General features: G+C 57.0%; 1 protein-coding gene across 1 annotated transcript in view; it reads left to right on the top strand.

Annotated features, from left to right (window-relative positions):
• aars2 (alanyl-tRNA synthetase 2, mitochondrial (putative)) overlaps positions 1-21,203 on the top strand; it is a 426,588-nt gene that overhangs the window by 219,007 nt on the left and 186,378 nt on the right. The window contains exons 18-19 of the mRNA XM_041188171.1: positions 5,946-6,068; positions 16,603-16,713. Coding sequence (XP_041044105.1) covers positions 5,946-6,068; positions 16,603-16,713 — 234 coding nt within the window. The remainder of the gene's footprint in view (positions 1-5,945; positions 6,069-16,602; positions 16,714-21,203) is intronic.

Genomic DNA, 21,203 nt, shown 5'->3' on the forward strand with positions numbered 1-21,203 from the left:
GTGATTTCACATTGACAGGTCTAAAAATAGCCTGTTCGCTGATAGGTTCCAGAATGGGCTATTCTAAGAAACTGTCCTGAATACTTTCTATGAACTCATCATCCAGGCTAGCTTCCTTTGCCAGTTTGATTTGTTCAGCCTATATGAAGATTTAAATTTGTCATGATTATTGCAGTACCTTTCTTATAGGCCCCCATTACTTCTTGATTTATAGTCCATCCTACAGTGTAGCTACTGTCAAGAGGCCTGTAAACTACTCCCACCAGGGACTTTTCCTTTGCTATTTCTTATTTCCTTCCAAACTGGTTCTACATCTTGATCATCCGAGCCAAGATCATTTCTCACTATTGTACTGATCTCATCCTTCATTACTGAGCTCAACCACATTTCCTTTCTTCCTATCTTTCCGAAATGTTATATACCCTTGAATATGCAATTATGGGACTTTGGTCACTTTGCAACCACATCTCTTAAATGGCAATCAAATCATAACCATTTATTTCATATTGCACTTTCAATTCACATATTTTCTTAGGAATGCTGCATGCATTCAGAAAAAGAGCTTTCAATTGTATCTTTTCATCCAGTTTTCTCACCTTGATCCTGTTTGCTGGTTTACTCCTGTGTTTGTATGCTCTGCCCCTTCCTGCACACTCTGGTTTTCGTTACTCATATTGCTACCCTGCACCATTATCTTGTCACTTCTCGTTAACTTTCCACATCTCCCCTCACATGAATCCTCCCCAGCTATTTAGATTAAAGCCCTTTCTACACCCGAGTTATACAATTCTCCAGGACACTAGTCCCAGCCCAGTTCAATTGGAGAGTATCCCGACTGCAGCTCCTTGCCAACAACACTCACATCCCGAGAATTGATAAAGGAAACAAAACTTGCACAACTGTCCTCCCCGATATCTTGGCCAATATTTACCCTTCTAACAACATCTCTAAAATAGATTATCTATTTGTTATTACATTGCTGTTTGTGGGTGCTTGCTGTGCACAAATTGGCTGCTGTGTTTCCTAAATTGACGCACATCATTGATTGTAAACCACTTTGGGGTGACCTACACATTAGGAGCAGGAGTAGGCAACTCGAGCCTGCTCTGCTATTCAATAAAATCATGTCTGATCTGATTGTAACCTCCGCTGCACAATCCTGCTTACCCCCGATAACCTTTTACCCTCTTGTTAATCAAGAACCTATCTAGCTCTGTCTTAAAAATATTCACTCTGTTTCCATCACAGTTTGAGGAAGAGAGTTCCAAAGACACTCAACTCTGAGGGAAAAAATTCTCCTCATCTCTGTCCTAAATGGGCGACCCCTTATTTTTAAACAGTGACCCTTAGTTCTAGATTCTCCCACAAGAGGAAACATCCTCTCCAGATCCACCCTGTCAAGACCCCTCAGGATCAAGTCACGTCTTACTCTTCTAAACTCCAGTGGATTCAAGCCTAGCTTGTCCAACCTTTCCTCATAAGACAACCTGCCCATTCCAAGTATTAGTTTAGTAAGCTTTCTCTGAACTGCTTCCAATGCATTTCTTCCTTCCTTCCTTAAATAATGTGACCAACCCTGCACTGACCTCTACCTCGCGGAGGCTGAGCGTCAACTCGCAGACACTTCCTCCTACCTCTCCCTGGACCATGACCCCACCACTAAACATCAAGCCATTGTTTCCAGGACTGTCACTGACCTCATCTCCTCTGGGGATCTCCCTCCCACAGCTTCCAACCTGATAGTCGCCCAACCTCGGACGGCCCGCTTCTATCTCCTACCCAAAATCCACAAACAGAACTGCCCCGGTAGACCGATCGTCTCAGCTTGCTCCTGCCCCACAGAACTCATTTCTCGTTATCTTGACTCCCTTCTCTCTCCCCTTGTCCAGTCCCTTCCCACCTACATCCGTGATTCCTCTGACACCTTACGTCACATCAACAATTTCCAGTTCCCTGGCCCCAACCGCTTCCTCTTCACCATGGACGTCCAATCCCTCTACACCTCCATCCCCCACCAGGATGGTCTGAGGGCCCTTAGCTTCTTCCTCGAACAGAGGCCCGAACAATCCCCATCCACCACTACTCTCCTCCGTCTGGCTGAACTTGTTCTCACGCTGAACAATTTCTCCTTCAACTCCTCTCACTTCCTCCAAATAAAAGGTGTGGCTATGGGTACCCGCATGGGCCCCAGCTATGCCTGTCTCTTTATGGGGTATGTGGAACATTCCTTGTTGCAGTCCTACTCCGGCCCCCTTCCACAACTCTTTCTCCGGTACGTCGATGATTACTTCGGTGCCGCTTCATGCTCTCGTCGGGACTTGGAAAAATTTATTAATTTTGCTTCCAATCTCCACCCCTCCATCATTTTCACGTGGTCCATCTCTGACACTTCCCTTCCCTTCCTTGACCTCTCTGTCTCAATCTCTGGTGATAGACTGTCCACCAATATCCATTACAAACCCACCGACTCCCACAGCTATCTCGACTACAGCTCCTCACACCCCGCTTCCTGTAAGGACTCCATCCCATTCTCTCAGTTCCTTCGCCTCTGTCGCATCTGTTCCGATGATGCTACATTCAAAAACAGTTCCTCTGACATGTCCTCCTTCTTCCTTAACCGAGGTTTTCCACCCACGCTCGTTGACAGGGCCCTCAACCGTGTCCGGCCCATCTCCCGCGCATCCGCCCTCACGCCTTCTCCTCCCTCCCAGAAACATGATAGGGTCCCCCTTGTCCTCACTTATCACCCCACCAGCCTCCGTATTCAAAGGATCATCCTCCGCCATTTCCGCCAACTCCAGCATGATGCCACCACCAAACACATCTTCCCTTCACCCCCCTTATCGGCATTCCATAGGGATCGCTCCCTCCGGGACACCCTGGTCCACTCCTCCATCACCCCCTACTCCTCAACCCCCTCCTATGGCATCACCCCATGCCCACGCAAAAGATGCAACACCTGCCCCTTCACTTCCTCTCTCCTCACTGTCCAAGGACCCAAACACTCCTTTCAAGTGAAGCAGCATTTCACTTGCATTTCCCCCAACTTAGTCTACTGCATTCGTTGCTCCCAATGTGGTCTCCTCTACATTGGAGAGACCAAACGTAAACTGGGCGACCGCTTTGCAGAACACCTGCAGTCTGTCCGCAAGAATGACCCAAACCTCCCTGTCGCTTGCCATTTTAATACTCCACCCTGCTCTCTTGCCCACATGTCTGTCCTTGGCTTGCTGCATTGTTCCAGTGAAGCCCAACGCAAACTGGAGGAACAACACCTCATCTTCCGACTAGGCACTTTACAGCCATCCGGACTGAATATTGAATTCAACAACTTTAGGTCGTGAGCTCCCTCCCCCTTCCCCACCCCCTTTCTGTTTCCCCCTTCCCTTTTTTTTCCAATAAATTATAAAGATTTTCCTTTTCCCACCTATTTCCATTATTTAAAAAAAATAAAAAAAAAACCCCACTAGAGCTATACCTTGAGTGCCCTACCATCCATTCTTAATTAGCACATTCGTTTAGATAATATCACCAACTTTAACTTTAACACCTATGTGTTCTATTGTACTATTGTCGTTGACATCTTTTGATGATCTGCTTCTATCACTGCTTGTTTGTCCCTACAACCACACCACCCCCCCCCCTCCACCTCTCTGTCTCTCTATCTCTCCGCCCCCCACACACACACCTTAAACCAGCTTATATTTCAACTCTTTCTTGGACTCGAACTCAAGTTCTGTCGAAGGGTCATGAGGACTCGAAACATCAACTCTTTTCTTCTCCGCTGATGCTGCCAGACCTGCTGAGTTTTTCCAGGTAATTCTGTTTTTGTCCTGTACACTGTACCCTAGATGTGGACTCACTAGTGCCCTGTACAACTGAACCTCCCTACTTTTGTATTCAATTCCCAGTACATCCACCAGTTCCCCTTTATCCACAGCACATGTGATTCCTTTCAAGAACTCCAATAAATTGGTTAAACATGATTCCCTTTCACAAAACCATGTTGATTCTGCCTGATTGCCTTGAATTTTTTTAAGTGCCCTGCTATAACATCTTTAATAATAGTTTCCAACATTTTCCCTATGGCGGATGTTAAGCTAACTGGCCTGTAGTTTCCTGCTTTCTGTCTCCCGTTTTGAATATAGGTGTTATATTTGCTACTTTCCAATCTAATGGAACCTTCCCCAAATCTAGGGAATTTTGGAAAATTAAAACTAATGCATCAACTATTTCATGAGACACTTCTTTTAAGACCCTAGAATGAAGTCCATCAGGACCTGGGGACTTGTCAGCCCACAGCCCCAACAATTTGCTCAGTACTATTTTCCTGAGTTCCTCCATCCCTTCCAATTCCTGATTTACAGTTATTTCTGGGATGTTACTTGTATCTTCTTTAGTGAAGACTGATGCAAAAATACCAGTTAAATTCATCTGCCATCTCTTTATGTTCCATTATCAATTCCCCAGACTCACTTTCTATAGGACCAGCGCTCACTTTGTTAACTTTATTTTTTAAGTATCTATAGAAACTCTTACTATCCATCTTTATATTTGAAGCTAGCTTTCTCTTGTATTCTAATTTTTCTCTCCTTCTAGTCATTCTTTGTTTTTTTTATATTCTGTCCAATCTTCAGACCTGACACCCATCTCTGCAGTTATGTTTTTTCTTTAAGTTTGATGCTATCTTGAACTTTTTTAGTTAACCACAGATGGTGGGTCCTCCCCTTGAAATTTTCCTTTCTTGTTGGAATGTATCTATTCTGTGTATTAAAACCATAAGAAATAGGAGTAGGAGTAGACCATTCGGCTTGAGCCTGCTCCGCCATTCAATAAGATCATGGCTGATCTTGTGTTTCGATTTCCACATTCCATTCTAACCCCGTTCACCTTTGATTCCTTACCTAACAAGAAACTATCTACCTCTGCCTTAAAAATATTCAATGACCCCACCTCCACCACCTTCTGAGGCAGAGAATTCCAAACTCGCGCAACCCTCTGAGAGAAAACATTTTTCCTCATCTCTGTCCTAAAAGGGCGACCCCTAGTTCTGGACTCACCCACAAGAGGAAACATCCTTTTGACGTCCATCTTGTCAAGGCCGTTCGGGATCTTGTATACTTCAATCAAATCACCCCTCACTCTTCTAAACCCCAGTGGAGCAAGCCCAGTCTGTCCAGCCTTTCCTCATAAGACAACCCACTCATTCCAGGTATCAATCTAGTAAACCTCCTCTGAACCGCCTCCAATGCATTTACATCCTTCCTGAAATAAAGAGACCAAAATTGCACAGAGTATTCAAGGTGCGGTCTCACCAATGTCCTGTATAACTGAAGCAGAACATCCTTACTTTTATAAAAAAAACCAGAATTACCTGGAAAAACTCAGCAGGCAATTCTGTTTTTGTTTTGGATTTCCAGCATCCGCAGTTTTTTTGTTTTTATCCTTACTTTTATGTTCAATTCCTCTCGTGATAAAGGATAGCATTCCATTAGCCGCCTTAATTACTTGTAGTACCGGCATACAAATATTTTGACTTGTACTAGAGCACCTAGATCCCTCTGCACCTCAGAATTATGCAGCTCTGCTTTTTTTGTTCTTCCTGCCAAAGTGAACCACTTTCCATTTTCCCACATTAAACTCCATTTGCCAGATGTTGGCCCACTCACTCAGCCTATCTATATCCATCTGCAACCTCATGTCCTCTTCACAACATACTTTCTGACCTATTCTGAAATATCCTCTTAAATGTCTGCCACTGCATCTCTATTGACCCAACCATTAACTAATTTGCCAGTTCAGTTTAGCTAGCTCTGTTTCCATGTCCTCACAATTGCACTGAAATTGTGAAAAATAAAACTAAAATAAATACATACCTTTGCTGAGAAGTATGTGTATCTGGCAGACTTATGGCCTTGACTTTTTCTTATTCCCCTGTGCCCCAGGCTCGAGAGGTGGGTCGGGTGCTGGTCGAGGAAGTTGATTCTCTCTCTGTGCGGCTCAATGGTGGATTGAAGTCACTATCTGACTCTCAGAGGCTGTCGAAGCAGCTTGGACAGCTAACAGACGTGAGTGTCTTTTACATCCACCCGAAAACATCAACAAGTACTGCAGTTACTCAGTACTGATTCTCCAGCAATGCAGCACTCCCTCAGTACTGCCCCTCTGGCAGTGCAGCACTCCCTCAGTACTGACCCTCTGACAGTGCAGCACTCCCTCAGTACTGACCCTCTGACAGTGCAGCACTCCCTCAGTACTGACCCTCCGACAATGCAGCACTCCCTCAGTACTGACCCTCTGACAGTGCAGCACTTCCTCAGTACTGACCCTCTGACAGTGCAGCACTCCCTCAGTACTGACCCTCCGGCGGTGCAGCACTCCCTCAGTACTGACCCTCTGACAGTGCAGCACTCCCTCAGTACTGACCCTCTGACAGTGCAGCACTCCCTCAGTACTGACCCTCCGACAGTGCAGCACTCCCTCAGTACTGACCCTCTGACAGTGCAGCATTCTCTCAGTTCTGACCCTCTGGCAGTGCAGCACTCCCTCAGTACTGATCCTCTGACAGTGCAGCACACCCTCAGTACTGACCCTCTGACAGTGCAGCACTCCCTCAGTACTGACCCCCTGACAGTGCAGCACTCCCTCAGTACTGACCCTCTGACAGCGCAGCGCTCCCTCAGTACTGACCCTCTGACAGTGCAGCACTCCCTCAGTACTGCCCCTCTGGCAGTGCAGCACTCCCTCAGTACTGACCCTCTGACAGTGCAGCGCTCCCTCAGTACTGACCCTCTGACAGTGCAGCGCTCCCTCAGTACTGACCCTCTGACAGTGCAGCACTCCCTCAGTACTGCCCCTCTGGCAGTGCAGCACTCCCTCAGTACTGCCCCTCTGACAGTGCAGCACTCCCTCAGTACTGCCCCTCTGGTAGTGCAGCACTCCCTCAGTACTGCCCCTCTGGCAGTGCAGCATTCTCTCAGTTCTGACCCTCCGGCGGTGCAGCACTCCCTCAGTACTGACCCTCTGACAGCGCAGCGCTCCCTCAGTACTCACCCTCTGACAGTGCAGCACTCCCTCAGTACTGCCCCTCCAATGGTGCAGCACTCCCTCAATACTGCCCCTCTGGCAGTGCAGCACTCCCTCAATATTGCCTCTCTGGCAGTGCAGCACTCCCTCAGTGCTGCCCCTCCGGCAGCAGCGTTCTCTCAGTACCAACCCTCTGGCAGGACAGCACAGCGCTCCTGCTGTGCTGACCCTCCGACAGCGCAGTGCTCCCCCAGCGCTGACCTTCCGACAGCGCAGTGCTCCCCCAGCGCTGACCCTCCGACAGCGCAGTGCTCCCCCAGAACTGACCCTCCAACAGCGCAGTGCTCCCCCAGCGCTGACCCTCCGACAGCGCAGCCCTCTGACAGCGCAGTGCTCCCACAGTGCTGACCCTCCGACAGTGCAGTGCTCCCGCTGTGCTGACCCTCCAACAGCGCAGTGCTCCCCCAGCGTTGACCCTCCGACAGCGCAGGGCTCCCCCAGTGCTGACACTCCGACAGCGCAGTGCTCCCCCAGTGCTGACCCTCCGACAGCGCAGTGCTCCCCCATTGCTGACCCTCCAACAGCGCAGCGCTCCCGCTGTACTGACCCTCCGACAATTCAGTGCTCCCCCAGCACTGAACTCCCGACAGCGCAGTGCTCCCCCAGTGCTGACCCTCCGACAGTGCAGTGCTCCCCCAGCACTGACCTTCCGACAGCGCAGTGCTCCCCCAGCACTGACCTTCCGACAGTGCAGTGCTCCTGCTGTGTTGACCCTCCGACAGCGCAGTGCTCCCCCAGTGCTGACCCTCCGACAGTGCAGTGCTCCCCCAGCACTGACCTTCCGACAGCGCAGTGCTCCCCCAGCACTGACCTTCCGACAGTGCAGTGCTCCTGCTGTGTTGACCCTCCGACAGTGCAGCGCTCCCCCAGTGCTGACCCTCCGACAGCGCAGTGCTCCCCCATTGCTGACCCTCCGACAATTCAGTGCTCCCCCATTGCTGACCCTCCAACAGCGCAGCGCTCCTGCTGTACTGACCCTCCGACAACGCAGTGCTCCCCCAGTGCTGACCCTCCTACAGTACAGTGCTCCCCCAGTGCTGACCCTCCGACAGCGCAATGCTCCCCCAGCGCTGACCTTCCGACAGCGCAGTGCTCCCCCAGCACTGACCTTCCGACAGTGCAGTGCTCCTGCTGTGTTGACCTTCCGACAGCGCAGTGCTCCCCCAGTGCTGACACTGTGACAGCGCAGAGCTCCCCCAGCGCTGAACCTCCGACAGCGCCGTGCTCCCGCTGTACTGACCCTCCGACAGTGCAGTACACCCCCAGCGCTGACCCTCCGACAGCGCAGTGCTCCCCCAGTGCTGACCCTCCGACAGCGCAGTGCTCCCCCAGTGCTGACCCTCCAACATCGCGGTGCTCCCCCAGTGCTGACCCTGCGACAGCGCGGTGCTCCCCCAGCGCTGATCCTCCGACAATGCAGTGCTCCCCCAGTGCTGACCCTCCGACAGCGCAGTGCTCCCCCAGTGCTGACCTTCCGACAGCGCAGTGCTCCTCCAGTGCTGACCTTCCGACAGCGCAGTGTTCCCACTGTGCGGACCCTCTCACAGCGCAGTGCTCCCCCAGCGCTGACCTTCCGACAGCGCAGTGCTCCCCCAGCACTGACGTTCCGACAGTGCAGTGCTCCTGCTGTGCGAACCCTCTCACAGCGCAGTGCTCCCCCAGTGCTGACCCGCCAACAGTGCCGTGCTGACCCTCTGACAGCGCAGTGCTCCCGCTGTGCGGACCCTCTCACAGCGCAGCGATGACCGTCCAACAGCGCAGTGCTCCCCCAGTGCTGACCCTCCGACAGCGCAGTGCTCCCCCAGTGCTGACCCTCCAACAACGCAGTGCTCCCTCTGTGCGGACCCTTTCACAGCGCAGTGCTCCCCCAGTGCTGACCCTCCGACAGCGCAGTGCTCCCGCTGTGCGGACCCTCTCACAGCGCAGTGCTCCCCCAGTGCTGACCCTCCGACAGCGCAGTGCTCCCGCTGTGCGGACCCTCTCACAGCGCAGTGCTCCCCCAGTGCTGACACTCCGACAGCGCAGTGCTTCCCCAGTGCTGACCCTCCGACAATGCAGTGCTCCCCCAGCACTGACCTTCCGACAGCGCAGTGCTCCCGCTGTGCGGACCCTCTCACAGCGCAGTGCTCCCCCAGTGCTGTCACTCCGACAGCGCAGTGCTTCCGCTGTGCGGACCCTCTCACAGCACAATGCTCCCCCAGTGCTGACACTCCGACAGCGCAGTGCTCCCACTGTGCGGACCCTCTCACAGCACAGTGCTCCCGCTGTGCTGACCCTCCGACAAAGCAGTGCTCCGACAGCACAGTGCTCCACCAGTGCTGACCCTCCGACAATGCAGTGCTCCCCCAGCACTGACCCTCCGACAGCGCAGTGCTCCCCCAGCGCTGACCCTCCGACAGCGCAGTGCTCCCCCAGCGCTGACCCTCCGACAGCGCAGTGCTCCCGCTGTGCTGACCCTCCGACAGCGCAGTGCTCCCCCAGTGCTGACCTTCCGACAGCGCAGTGCTCCTCCAATGCTGACCTTCCGACAGCGCAGTGCTCCCCCAGCACTGACCTTCCGACAGTGCAGTGCTCCTGCTGTGCGAACCCTCTCACAGCGCAGTGCTCCCCCAGTGCTGACACTCCGACAGCGCTGTGCTTCCCCAGTGCTGACCCTCCGACAATGCAGTGCTCCCCCAGCGCTGACCCTCCGACAGCGCAGTGCTCCCGCTGTGCGGACCCTCTCACAGCGCAGTGCTCCCCCAGTGCTGTCACTCCGACAGCGCAGTGCTCCCGCTGTGCGGACCCTCTCACAGCACAGTGCTCCCCCAGTGCTGACACTCCGACAGCGCAGTGCTTCCCCAGTGCTGACCCTCCGACAAAGCAGTGCTCCGACAGCACAGTGCTCCCCCAGTGCTGACCCTCCGACAATGCAGTGCTCCCCCAGCGCTGACCCTCCGACAGCGCAGTGCTCCCCCAGCGCTGACCCTCCGACAGCGCAGTGCTCCCCCAGCGCTGACCCTCTCACAGCGCAGTGCTCCCGCTGTGCTGACCCTCCGACAGCGCAGTGCTCACCCAGTGCTGACCCTCCGACAGCACAATGCTCCCCCAGCGCTGACCTTCCGACAGCGCAGTGCTCCCGCTGTGCGGACCCTCTCACAGCGCAGTGCTCCCCCAGCGCTGACCCTCTGACAGCGCAGTGCTCCCCCAGTGCTGACCCTCCAACAGCACAATGCTCCCCCAGCGCTGACCTTCCGACAGCGCAGTGCTCCCCCAGCGCTGACCCTCCGACAGCGCAGTGCTCCCACTGTGCGGACCCTCACAGCGCAGTGCTCCCCCAGTGCTGACACTCCGACAGCGCAGTGCTCCCCCAGCACTGACCCTCCGACAGCGCAGTGCTCCCCCAGCACTGACCCTCCGACAGCGCAGTGCTCCCCCAGCGCTGACCCTCCGACAGCGCAGTGCTCCCCCAGCGCTGACCCTCCGACAGCGCAGTGCTCCCCCAGCGCTGACCCTCCGACAGCGCAGTGCTCCCCCAGCGCTGACCCTCCGACAGCGCAGTGCTCCCCCAGCGCTGACCCTCCGACAGCGCAGTGCTCCCCCAGCGCTGACCCTCCGACAGCGCAGTGCTCCCCCAGCGCTGACCCTCCGACAGCGCAGTGCTCCCGCTGTGCTGACCCTCCGACAGCGCAGTGCTCCCCCAGTGCTGACCTTCCGACAGCGCAGTGCTCCTCCAATGCTGACCTTCCGACAGCGCAGTGCTCCCCCAGCACTGACCTTCCGACAGTGCAGTGCTCCTGCTGTGCGAACCCTCTCACAGCGCAGTGCTCCCCCAGTGCTGACACTCCGACAGCGCAGTGCTTCCCCAGTGCTGACCCTCCGACAATGCAGTGCTCCCCCAGCGCTGACCCTCCGACAGCGCAGTGCTCCCGCTGTGCGGACCCTCTCACAGCGCAGTGCTCCCCCAGTGCTGTCACTCCGACAGCGCAGTGCTCCCGCTGTGCGGACCCTCTCACAGCACAGTGCTCCCCCAGTGCTGACACTCCGACAGCGCAGTGCTTCCCCAGTGCTGACCCTCCGACAAAGCAGTGCTCCGACAGCACAGTGCTCCCCCAGTGCTGACCCTCCGACAATGCAGTGCTCCCCCAGCGCTGACCCTCCGACAGCGCAGTGCTCCCCCAGCGCTGACCCTCCGACAGCGCAGTGCTCCCCCAGCGCTGACCCTCTCACAGCGCAGTGCTCCCGCTGTGCTGACCCTCCGACAGCGCAGTGCTCACCCAGTGCTGACCCTCCGACAGCACAATGCTCCCCCAGCGCTGACCTTCCGACAGCGCAGTGCTCCCGCTGTGCGGACCCTCTCACAGCGCAGTGCTCCCCCAGCGCTGACCCTCTGACAGCGCAGTGCTCCCCCAGTGCTGACCCTCCAACAGCACAATGCTCCCCCAGCGCTGACCTTCCGACAGCGCAGTGCTCCCCCAGCGCTGACCCTCCGACAGCGCAGTGCTCCCACTGTGCGGACCCTCACAGCGCAGTGCTCCCCCAGTGCTGACACTCCGACAGCGCAGTGCTCCCCCAGTGCTGACCCTCCGACAGCGCAGTGCTCCCCCAGTGTTGACCCTCCGACAGCGCAGTGCTCCCCCAGCGCTGACCCTCCGACAGCGCAGTGCTCCCGCTGTGCGGACCCTCTCACAGCGCAGTGCTCCCCCAGTGCTGACCCTCCGACAACGCAGTGCTCCCGCTTTGCGGACCCTCTCACAACGCAGTGCTCCCCCAGTGCTGACACTCCGACAGCGCAGTGCTCCCGCTGTGCGGACCCTCTCACAGCGCAGTGCTCCCCCAGTGTTGACACTCCGACAGCGCAGTGCTTACCCAGTGCTGACCCTCCGACAATGCAGCGCTCCCCCAGCGCTGACCCTCCGACAGCGCAGTGCTCCCCCAGTGCTGACCCTCCGACAATGCAGTGCTCCCCCAGTGCTGACCCTCCGACAATGCAGTGCTCCCCCAGCGCTGACCCTCCGACAGCGCAATGCTCCCCCAGTGCTGACCCTCCGACAATGCAGTGCTCCCCCAGCGCTGACCCTCCGACAGCGCAGTGCTCCCCCAGCGCTGACCCTCCGACAGCGCAGTGCTCCCGCTGTGCGGACCCTCTTACAGCGCAGTGCTCCCCCAGCTCTGACCCTCCGACAGCGCAGTGCTCCCCCAGTGCTGACCCTCCGACAACGCAGTGCTCCCGCTGTGCTGACCCTCCGACAGCGCAGTGCTCCCACTGTGCGGACCCTCTCACAGCGCAGTGCTCCCCCAGCGCTGATACTCCGACAGCACAGTGCTCCCCCAGCGCTGACACTCCGACAGCGCAGTGCTCCCCCAGCGCTGACACTCCGACAGCGCAGTGCTCCCGCTGTGCGGACCCTCTCACAGCGCAGTGCTGCCCCAGTGCTAACCCTCCGACAGCGCAGTGCTCCCGCTGTGCGGACCCTCCGACAATGCAGTGCTCCCCCAGTGCTGACCCTCCGACAACGCAGTGCTTCCCCAGTGCTGACCCTCCAACAGCGCAGTGCTCCCCCAGCGCTGACCCTCCGACAGCGCAGTGCTCCCCCAGCGCTGACCCTCCGACAGCGCAGTGCTCCCGCTGTGCTGACCCTCCGACAGCGCAGTGCTCACCCAGTGCTGACCCTCCGACAGCACAATGCTCCCCCAGCGCTGACCTTCCGACAGCGCAGTGCTCCCGCTGTGCGGACCCTCTCACAGCGCAGTGCTCCCCCAGCGCTGACCCTCTGACAGCGCAGTGCTCCCCCAGTGCTGACCCTCCAACAGCACAATGCTCCCCCAGCGCTGACCTTCCGACAGCGCAGTGCTCCCCCAGCGCTGACCCTCCGACAGCGCAGTGCTCCCACTGTGCGGACCCTCACAGCGCAGTGCTCCCCCAGTGCTGACACTCCGACAGCGCAGTACTCCCCCAGTGCTGACCCTCCGACAGCGCAGTGCTCCCCCAGTGTTGACCCTCCGACAGCGCAGTGCTCCCCCAGCGCTGACCCTCCGACAGCGCAGTGCTCCCGCTGTGCGGACCCTCTCACAGCGCAGTGCTCCCCCAGTGCTGAGCCTCCGACAGCGCAGTGCTCCCGCTTTGCGGACCCTCTCACAACGCAGTGCTCCCCCAGTGCTGACACTCCGACAGCGCAGTGCTCCCGCTGTGCGGACCCTCTCACAGCGCAGTGCTCCCCCAGTGTTGACACTCCGACAGCGCAGTGCTTACCCAGTGCTGACCCTCCGACAATGCAGCGCTCCCCCAGCGCTGACCCTCCGACAGCGCAGTGCTCCCCCAGTGCTGACCCTCCGACAAGGCAGTGCTCCCCCAGTGCTGACCCTCCGACAATGCAGTGCTCCCCCAGCGCTGACCCTCCGACAGCGCAATGCTCCCCCAGTGCTGACCCTCCGACAATGCAGTGCTCCCCCAGCGCTGACCCTCCGACAGCGCAGTGCTCCCCCAGCGCTGACCCTCCGACAGCGCAGTGCTCCCGCTGTGCGGACCCTCTTACAGCGCAGTGCTCCCCCAGCTCTGACCCTCCGACAGCGCAGTGCTCCCCCAGTGCTGACCATCCGACAACGCAGTGCTCCCGCTGTGCTGACCCTCCGACAGCGCAGTGCTCCCACTGTGCGGACCCTCTCACAGCGCAGTGCTCCCCCAGCGCTGATACTCCGACAGCGCAGTGCTCCCCCAGCGCTGACACTCCGACAGCGCAGTGCTCCCCCAGCGCTGACACTCCGACAGCGCAGTGCTGACCCTCTGACAGCGCAGTGCTCCCGCTGTGCGGACCCTCTCACAGCGCAGTGCTGCCCCAGTGCTAACCCTCCGACAGCGCAGTGCTCCCGCTGTGCGGACCCTCCGACAATGCAGTGCTCCCCCAGTGCTGACCCTCCGACAACGCAGTGCTTCCCCAGTGCTGACCCTCCGACAGCGCAGTGCTCCCCCAGCGCTGACCCTCCGACAACGCAGTGCTCCCTCTGTGCGGACCCTCTCACAGCGCAGTGCTCCCCCAGTGCTGACCCTCCGACAACGCAGTGCTCCCGCTGTGCGGACCCTCTCACAGCGCAGTGCTCCCCCAGTGCTGACCCTCCGACAGCGCAGTGCTCCCCCAGTGCTGACCCTCCGACAGCGCAGTGCTGACCCTCTGACAGCGCAGTGCTCCCGCTGTGCGGACCCTCTCACAGCGCAGTGCTGCCCCAGTGCTAACCCTCCGACAGCGCAGTGCTCCCGCTGTGCGGACCCTCCGACAATGCAGTGCTCCCCCAGTGCTGACCCTCCGACAACGCAGTGCTTCCCCAGTGCTGACCCTCCGACAGCGCAGTGCTCCCCCAGCGCTGACCCTCCGACAACGCAGTGCTCCCTCTGTGCGGACCCTCTCACAGCGCAGTGCTCCCCCAGTGCTGACCCTCCGACAACGCAGTGCTCCCGCTGTGCGGACCCTCTCACAGCGCAGTGCTCCCCCAGTGCTGACCCTCCGACAGCGCAGTGCTCCCCCAGTGCTGACCCTCCGACAGCGCAGTGCTGACCCTCTGACAGCGCAGTGCTCCCGCTGTGCGGACCCTCTCACAGCGCAGTGCTGCCCCAGTGCTAACCCTCCGACAGCGCAGTGCTCCCGCTGTGCGGACCCTCCGACAATGCAGTGCTCCCCCAGTGCTGACCCTCCGACAACGCAGTGCTTCCCCAGTGCTGACCCTCCGACAGCGCAGTGCTCCCCCAGTGCTGACCCTCCGACAGCGCAGTGCTGACCCTCCGACAACGCAGTGCTCCCTCTGTGCGGACCCTCTCACAGCGCAGTGCTCCCCCAGCGCTGACCTTCCGACAGCGCAGTGCTCCCCCAGTGCTGACCCTCCGACAACGCAGTGCTTCCCCAGTGCTGACCCTCCGACAGCGCAGTGCTCCCCCAGTGCTGACCCTCCGACAGCGCAGTGCTGACCCTCCGACAGCGCAGTGCTGACCCTCCGACAACGCAGTGCTCCCTCTGTGCGGACCCTCTCACAGCGCAGTGCTCCCCCAGTGCTGACCCTCCGACAGCGCAGTGCTGACCCTCCGACAACGCAGTGCTCCCTCTGTGCGGACCCTCTCACAGCGTAGTGCTGCCCCAGTGCTGACCCTCCGACAGCGCAGTGCTCCCGCTGTGCGGACCCTCTCACAGCGCAGTGCTCCCCCAGTGCTGACCCTCCGACAGCGCAGTGCTGACCCTCCGACAGCGCAGTGCTGACCCTCCGACAACGCAGTGCTCCCTCTGTGCGGACCCTCTCACAGCGCAGTGCTCCCCCAGTGCTGACCCTCCGACAGCGCAGTGCTGACCCTCCGACAACGCAGTGCTCCCTCTGTGCGGACCCTCTCACAGCGCAGTGCTCCCCCAGTGCTGACCCTCCGACAGCGCAGTGCTGACCCTCCGACAACGCAGTGCTCCCTCTGTGCGGACCCTCTCACAGCGTAGTGCTGCCCCAGTGCTGACCCTCCGACAGCGCAGTGCTCCCGCTGTGCGGACCCTCTCACAGCGCAGTGCTCCCCCAGTGCTGACCCTCCGACAGCGCAGTGCTGACCCTCCGACAGCGCAGTGCTGACCCTCCGACAACGCAGTGCTCCCTCTGTGCGGACCCTCTCACAGCGCAGTGCTCCCCCAGTGCTGACCCTCCGACAGCGCAGTGCTGACCCTCCGACAACGCAGTGCTCCCTCTGTGCGGACCCTCTCACAGCGCAGTGCTCCCCCAGTGCTGACCCTCCGACAGCGCAGTGCTCCCCCAGTGCTGACCCTCCGACAGCGCAGTGCTGACCCTCCGACAGCGCAGTGCTGACCCTCCGACAACGCAGTGCTCCCTCTGTGCGGACCCTCTCACAGCGCAGTGCTCCCCCAGTGCTGACCCTCCGACAGCGCAGTGCTGACCCTCCGACAACGCAGTGCTCCCTCTGTGCGGACCCTCTCACAGCGTAGTGCTGCCCCAGTGCTGACCCTCCGACAGCGCAGTGCTCCCGCTGTGCGGACCCTCTCACAGCGCAGTGCTCCCCCAGTGCTGACCCTCCGACAGCGCAGTGCTCCCCCAGTGCTGACCCTCCGACAGCGCAGTGCTGACCCTCCGACAACGCAGTGCTCCCTCTGTGCGGACCCTCTCACAGCGCAGTGCTCCCCCAGTGCTGACCCTCCGACAGCGCAGTGCTGACCCTCCGACAGCGCAGTGCTCCCGCTGTGCGGACCCTCTCACAGCGTAGTGCTGCCCCAGTGCTGACCCTCCGACAACGCAGTGCTCCCGCTGTGCGGACCCTCTCACAGCGCAGTGCTCCCCCAGTGCTGACCCTCCGACAACGCAGTGCTCCCGCTGTGCGGACCCTCTCACAGCGCAGTGCTCCCTCTGTGCGGACCCTCTCACAGCGCAGCGCTGACCCTCCGACAGCACAGGGCTTTCTGGTGTGAGTACTGGTGCTGAGCTGTGACTTGTGGCTAAGTTCTGGGGTTGTTTTTACGAATTTGCAGTGAGAGCTGTGTGCTCACAGGAAGTTATGATTCTCAGGTGGTGGATGGAGCAGTGATGTTGCATCACCAACGCCGACTTCTACAGGAGAAGCTCCGAACTCTACAGAGAACAGCCAACACTGGCATTAGGAAACTGGAGACCAGGGCGGTATGTGAACGTGGGGAGACCCAGAGTGGAACATGAGGGGAGTGGGAGGCCAGGAATATGAGATAACATGAGAGAGCAATATGGGGGCTGCAAGGCGGAGTGGGGAGACAGGTTTTTTTTTTCATTAATGGGATGTGGGTGTCGCTGGCTAGGCCAGCATTTATTGCCCATCCCTAATTGCCCTCAAGAAGGTGGGAGTGACGGTGTAAGTTCACCCACAGTGCTGTTAGGGAGAGAATTCAAGGAATTTGACCCAGCGACTGAAGGGATGGTGATATATTTCCAAGTCAGGATGGTGACAGTAGAAGGGTACATGTGGGAGGAGATGAGGAGATGGGTATGTGTAGGAGGAGATGAGGAGATGGGTACGTGTGGGAGGAGATGAGGAGATGAGTACGTGTAGGAGGAGATGAGGAGATGAGTACGTGTAGGAGGAGATGAGGAGATGGGAATGTGTAGGAGGAGATGAGGAGATGGGTACGTGTGGGAGGAGATGAGGAGATGGGTACGTGTGGGAGGAGATGAGGAGATGAGTACGTGTAGGAGGAGATGAGGAGATGGGAATGTGTAGGAGGAGATGAGGAGATGGGTACGTGTGGGAGGAGATGAGGAGATGAGTACGTGTAGGAGGAGATGAGGAGATGGGAATGTGTAGGAGGAGATGAGGAGATGGGTACATGTAGGAGGAGATGAGGAGATGGGTACGTATAGGAGGAGATGAGATGGGTACGTGTAGGAGGAGATGAGATGCGTATGTGTAGGAGGAGATGAGGAGATGGGTACGTGTAGGAGGAGATGAGGAGATGGGTACATATAGGAGGAGATGAGGAGATGGGTGCGTGTAAGAGGAGATGAGGAGATGGGTACATGTGGGAGGAGATGAGATGGGTATGTGTAGGAGGAGATGAGGAGATGGGTTTGTGTAGGAGGAGATGGGATGGGTACGTGTAGGAGGAGATGAGGAGATGGGTACGTGTAGGAGGAGATGAAATGGGTACGTGTAGGAGGAGATGAGGAGATGGGTACGTGTAGGAAGAGATGAGATGGGTACGTGTCGGAGGAGATGAGGAGATGGGTACGTGTAGGAAGAGATGAGATGGGTACGTGTCGGAGGAGATGAGGAGATGGGTACGTGTAGGAGGAGATGAGGAGATGGGTACGTGTAGGAGGAGATGAGGAGATGGGTACGTGTAGGAGGAGATGAGGAGATGGGTACGTGTGGGAGGAGATGAGGAGATGGGTACGTGTGGGAGGAGATGAGGAGATGAGTACGTGTAGGAGGAGATGAGGAGATGAGTACGTGTAGGAGGAGATGAGGAGATGGGAATGTGTAGGAGGAGATGAGGAGATGGGTACGTGTGGGAGGAGATGAGGAGATGGGTACGTGTGGGAGGAGATGAGGAGATGAGTACGTGTAGGAGGAGATGAGGAGATGGGAATGTGTAGGAGGAGATGAGGAGATGGGTACGTGTGGGAGGAGATGAGGAGATGAGTACGTGTAGGAGGAGATGAGGAGATGGGAATGTGTAGGAGGAGATGAGGAGATGGGTACATGTAGGAGGAGATGAGGAGATGGGTACGTATAGGAGGAGATGAGATGGGTACGTGTAGGAGGAGATGAGATGCGTATGTGTAGGAGGAGATGAGGAGATGGGTACGTGTAGGAGGAGATGAGGAGATGGGTACATATAGGAGGAGATGAGGAGATGGGTGCGTGTAAGAGGAGATGAGGAGATGGGTACATGTGGGAGGAGATGAGATGGGTATGTGTAGGAGGAGATGAGGAGATGGGTTTGTGTAGGAGGAGATGGGATGGGTACGTGTAGGAGGAGATGAGGAGATGGGTACGTGTAGGAGGAGATGAAATGGGTACGTGTAGGAGGAGATGAGGAGATGGGTACGTGTAGGAAGAGATGAGATGGGTACGTGTCGGAGGAGATGAGGAGATGGGTACGTGTAGGAAGAGATGAGATGGGTACGTGTCGGAGGAGATGAGGAGATGGGTACGTGTAGGAGGAGATGAGGAGATGGGTACGTGTAGGAGGAGATGAGGAGATGGGTACGTGTAGGAGGAGATGAGGAGATGGGTACGTGTAGGAGGAGATGAGGAGATGGGTACGTGTAGGAGGAGATGAGGAGATGGGCACGTGTAGGAGGAGATGAGGAGATGGGTACGTGTAGGAGGAGATGAGATGGGTACGTGTAGGAGGAGATGAGGAGATGGGTACGTGTAGGAGGAGATGAGATGGGTATGTGTGGGAGGAGATGAGATGGGTACGTGTGGGAGGAGATGAGGAGATGGTTACGTGTGGGAGGAGGTAAGGAGATGGGTACGTGTAGGAGGAGATGGGTACGTGTAGGAGGACATGAGGAGATGGGTATGTGTAGGAGGAGATGAGGGGATGGGTACGTGTAGGAGGAGATGAGGAGATGGGTATGGGTGGGAGGAGATGAGGAGATGGGTACGTGTGGGAGGAGATGAGGAGATGGGTACGTGTAGGAGGAGATGAGGAGATAGGTACGTGTAGGAGGAGATCAGGAGATGGGTACGTGTAGGAGGAGATGAGGAGATGGGTACGTGTAGGAGGAGATGGGTATGGGTGGGAGGATATGAGGAGATGGGTACGTGTAGGAGGAGATGAGATGGGTACATGTAGGAGGTGATGAGGAGATGGGGACGTGTAGGAAGAGATGAGGAGATGGGTACGTTTAGGAGGAGATGAGGAGATGGGTACGTATAGGAGGAGATGAGATGGGTACGTGTGGGAGGAGATGAGATAGGTATGTGTAGGAGGAGATGAGGAGATGGGTACGTGTAGGAGGAGATGAGATGGGTATATGTGGGAGGAGGTGAGGAGATGGGTACATGTAGGAGGAGATGAGATGGGTACGTGTGGGAGGAGATGAGATGGGTACGTGTAGGAGGAGATGGGTACGTGTAGGAGGAGATGAGGAGATGGGTATGTGTAGGAAGAGATGAGGAGATGGGTACGTGTAGGAGGAGATGAGGAGTTGGGTATGGGTGGGAGGAGATGAGGAGATGGGTACGTGTGGGAGGAGATGAGGAGATGGGTACGTGTCGGAGGAGATGAGGAGATGGGTACGTGTAGGAGGAGATGAGATGGGTACATGTAGGAGGTGATGAGGAGATGGGTACGTGTAGGGGGAGATGAGGAGATGGGTACGTGTAGGAGGAGATGAGATGGGTATGTGTAGGAGGAGATGTGGAGATGGGTACGCGTAGCAGGAGATGAGATGGGTACATGCGGGAGGAGATGAGGAGATGGGTACGTGCGGGAGGAGATGAGGAGATGGGTACGTGTAGGAGGAGATGGGTACGTGTAGGAGGAGATGGGTACGTGTAGGAGGAGATGGGTACGTGTAGGAGGAGATGGGTATGTGTAGGAGGAGAAGAGAAGATGGGTACGTGTAGGAGGAGATGAGGAGATGGGTACGTGTAGGAGGAGAAGAGAAGATGGGTACGTGTAGGAGGAGATGAGGAGATGGGTACGTGTAGGGGGAGAAGAGAAGATGGGTATGTGTAGGAGGAGATGAGGAGATGGGTACGTGTAGGAGGAGATGAGATGGGTACGTGTAGGAGGAGATGGGTACGTGTAGGAGGAGATGAGATGGGTACGTGTAGGAGGAGATGAGGAGATGGGTACGTGTCGGAGGAGATGAGATGGGTACATGTAGGAGGAGATGGGTACGTGTAGGAGGAGATGAGATGGGTACGTGTCGGAGGAGATGAGATGGGTAAGTGTAGGAGGAAGTGAGGAGATGGGTACGTGTATCAGAAGATGGGTACGTGTAGGAGGAGATGAGGAGATGGGTACATGTAGGAGGAGATGGGTATGGGTGGGAGGATATGAGGAGATGGGTACGTGTAGGAGGAGATGAGATGGGTACATGTAGGAGGTGATGAGGAGATGGGGACATGTAGGACGAGATGAGGAGATGGGTACGTTTAGGAGGAGATGAGATGGGTACATGTGGGAGGAGATGAGATAGGTATGTGTAGGAGGAGATGAGGAGATGGGTACGTGTAGGAGGAGATGAGATGGGTACATGTGGGAGGAGAAGAGGAGATGGGTACATGTAGGAGGAGATGAGATGGGTACGTGTGGGAGGAGATGAGATGGGTACGTGTAGGAGGAGATGGGTACGTGTAGGAGGAGATGAGGAGGTGGGTATGTGTAGGAAGAGATGAGGAGATGGGTACGTGTAGGAGGAGATGAGGAGTTGGGTATGGGTGGGAGGAGATGAGGAGATGGGTACGTGTGGGAGGAGATGAGATGGGTACGTGTAGGAGGAGATGAGGAGATGGGTACGTGTAGGAGGAGATGAGGAGATGGGTACGTGTAGGAGGAGATGAGGAGATGGGTACGTGTAGCAGGAGATGAGGAGATGGGTACGTGTAGGAGGAGATGAGGAGATGGGTACGTGTAGGAGGAGATGAGGAGATGGGTATGGGTGGGAGGATATAAGGA

The sequence above is a fragment of the Carcharodon carcharias genome, chromosome 5 (genome assembly GCF_017639515.1).
Source record: "Carcharodon carcharias isolate sCarCar2 chromosome 5, sCarCar2.pri, whole genome shotgun sequence".
Classification (NCBI taxonomy): domain Eukaryota; kingdom Metazoa; phylum Chordata; class Chondrichthyes; order Lamniformes; family Lamnidae; genus Carcharodon; species Carcharodon carcharias.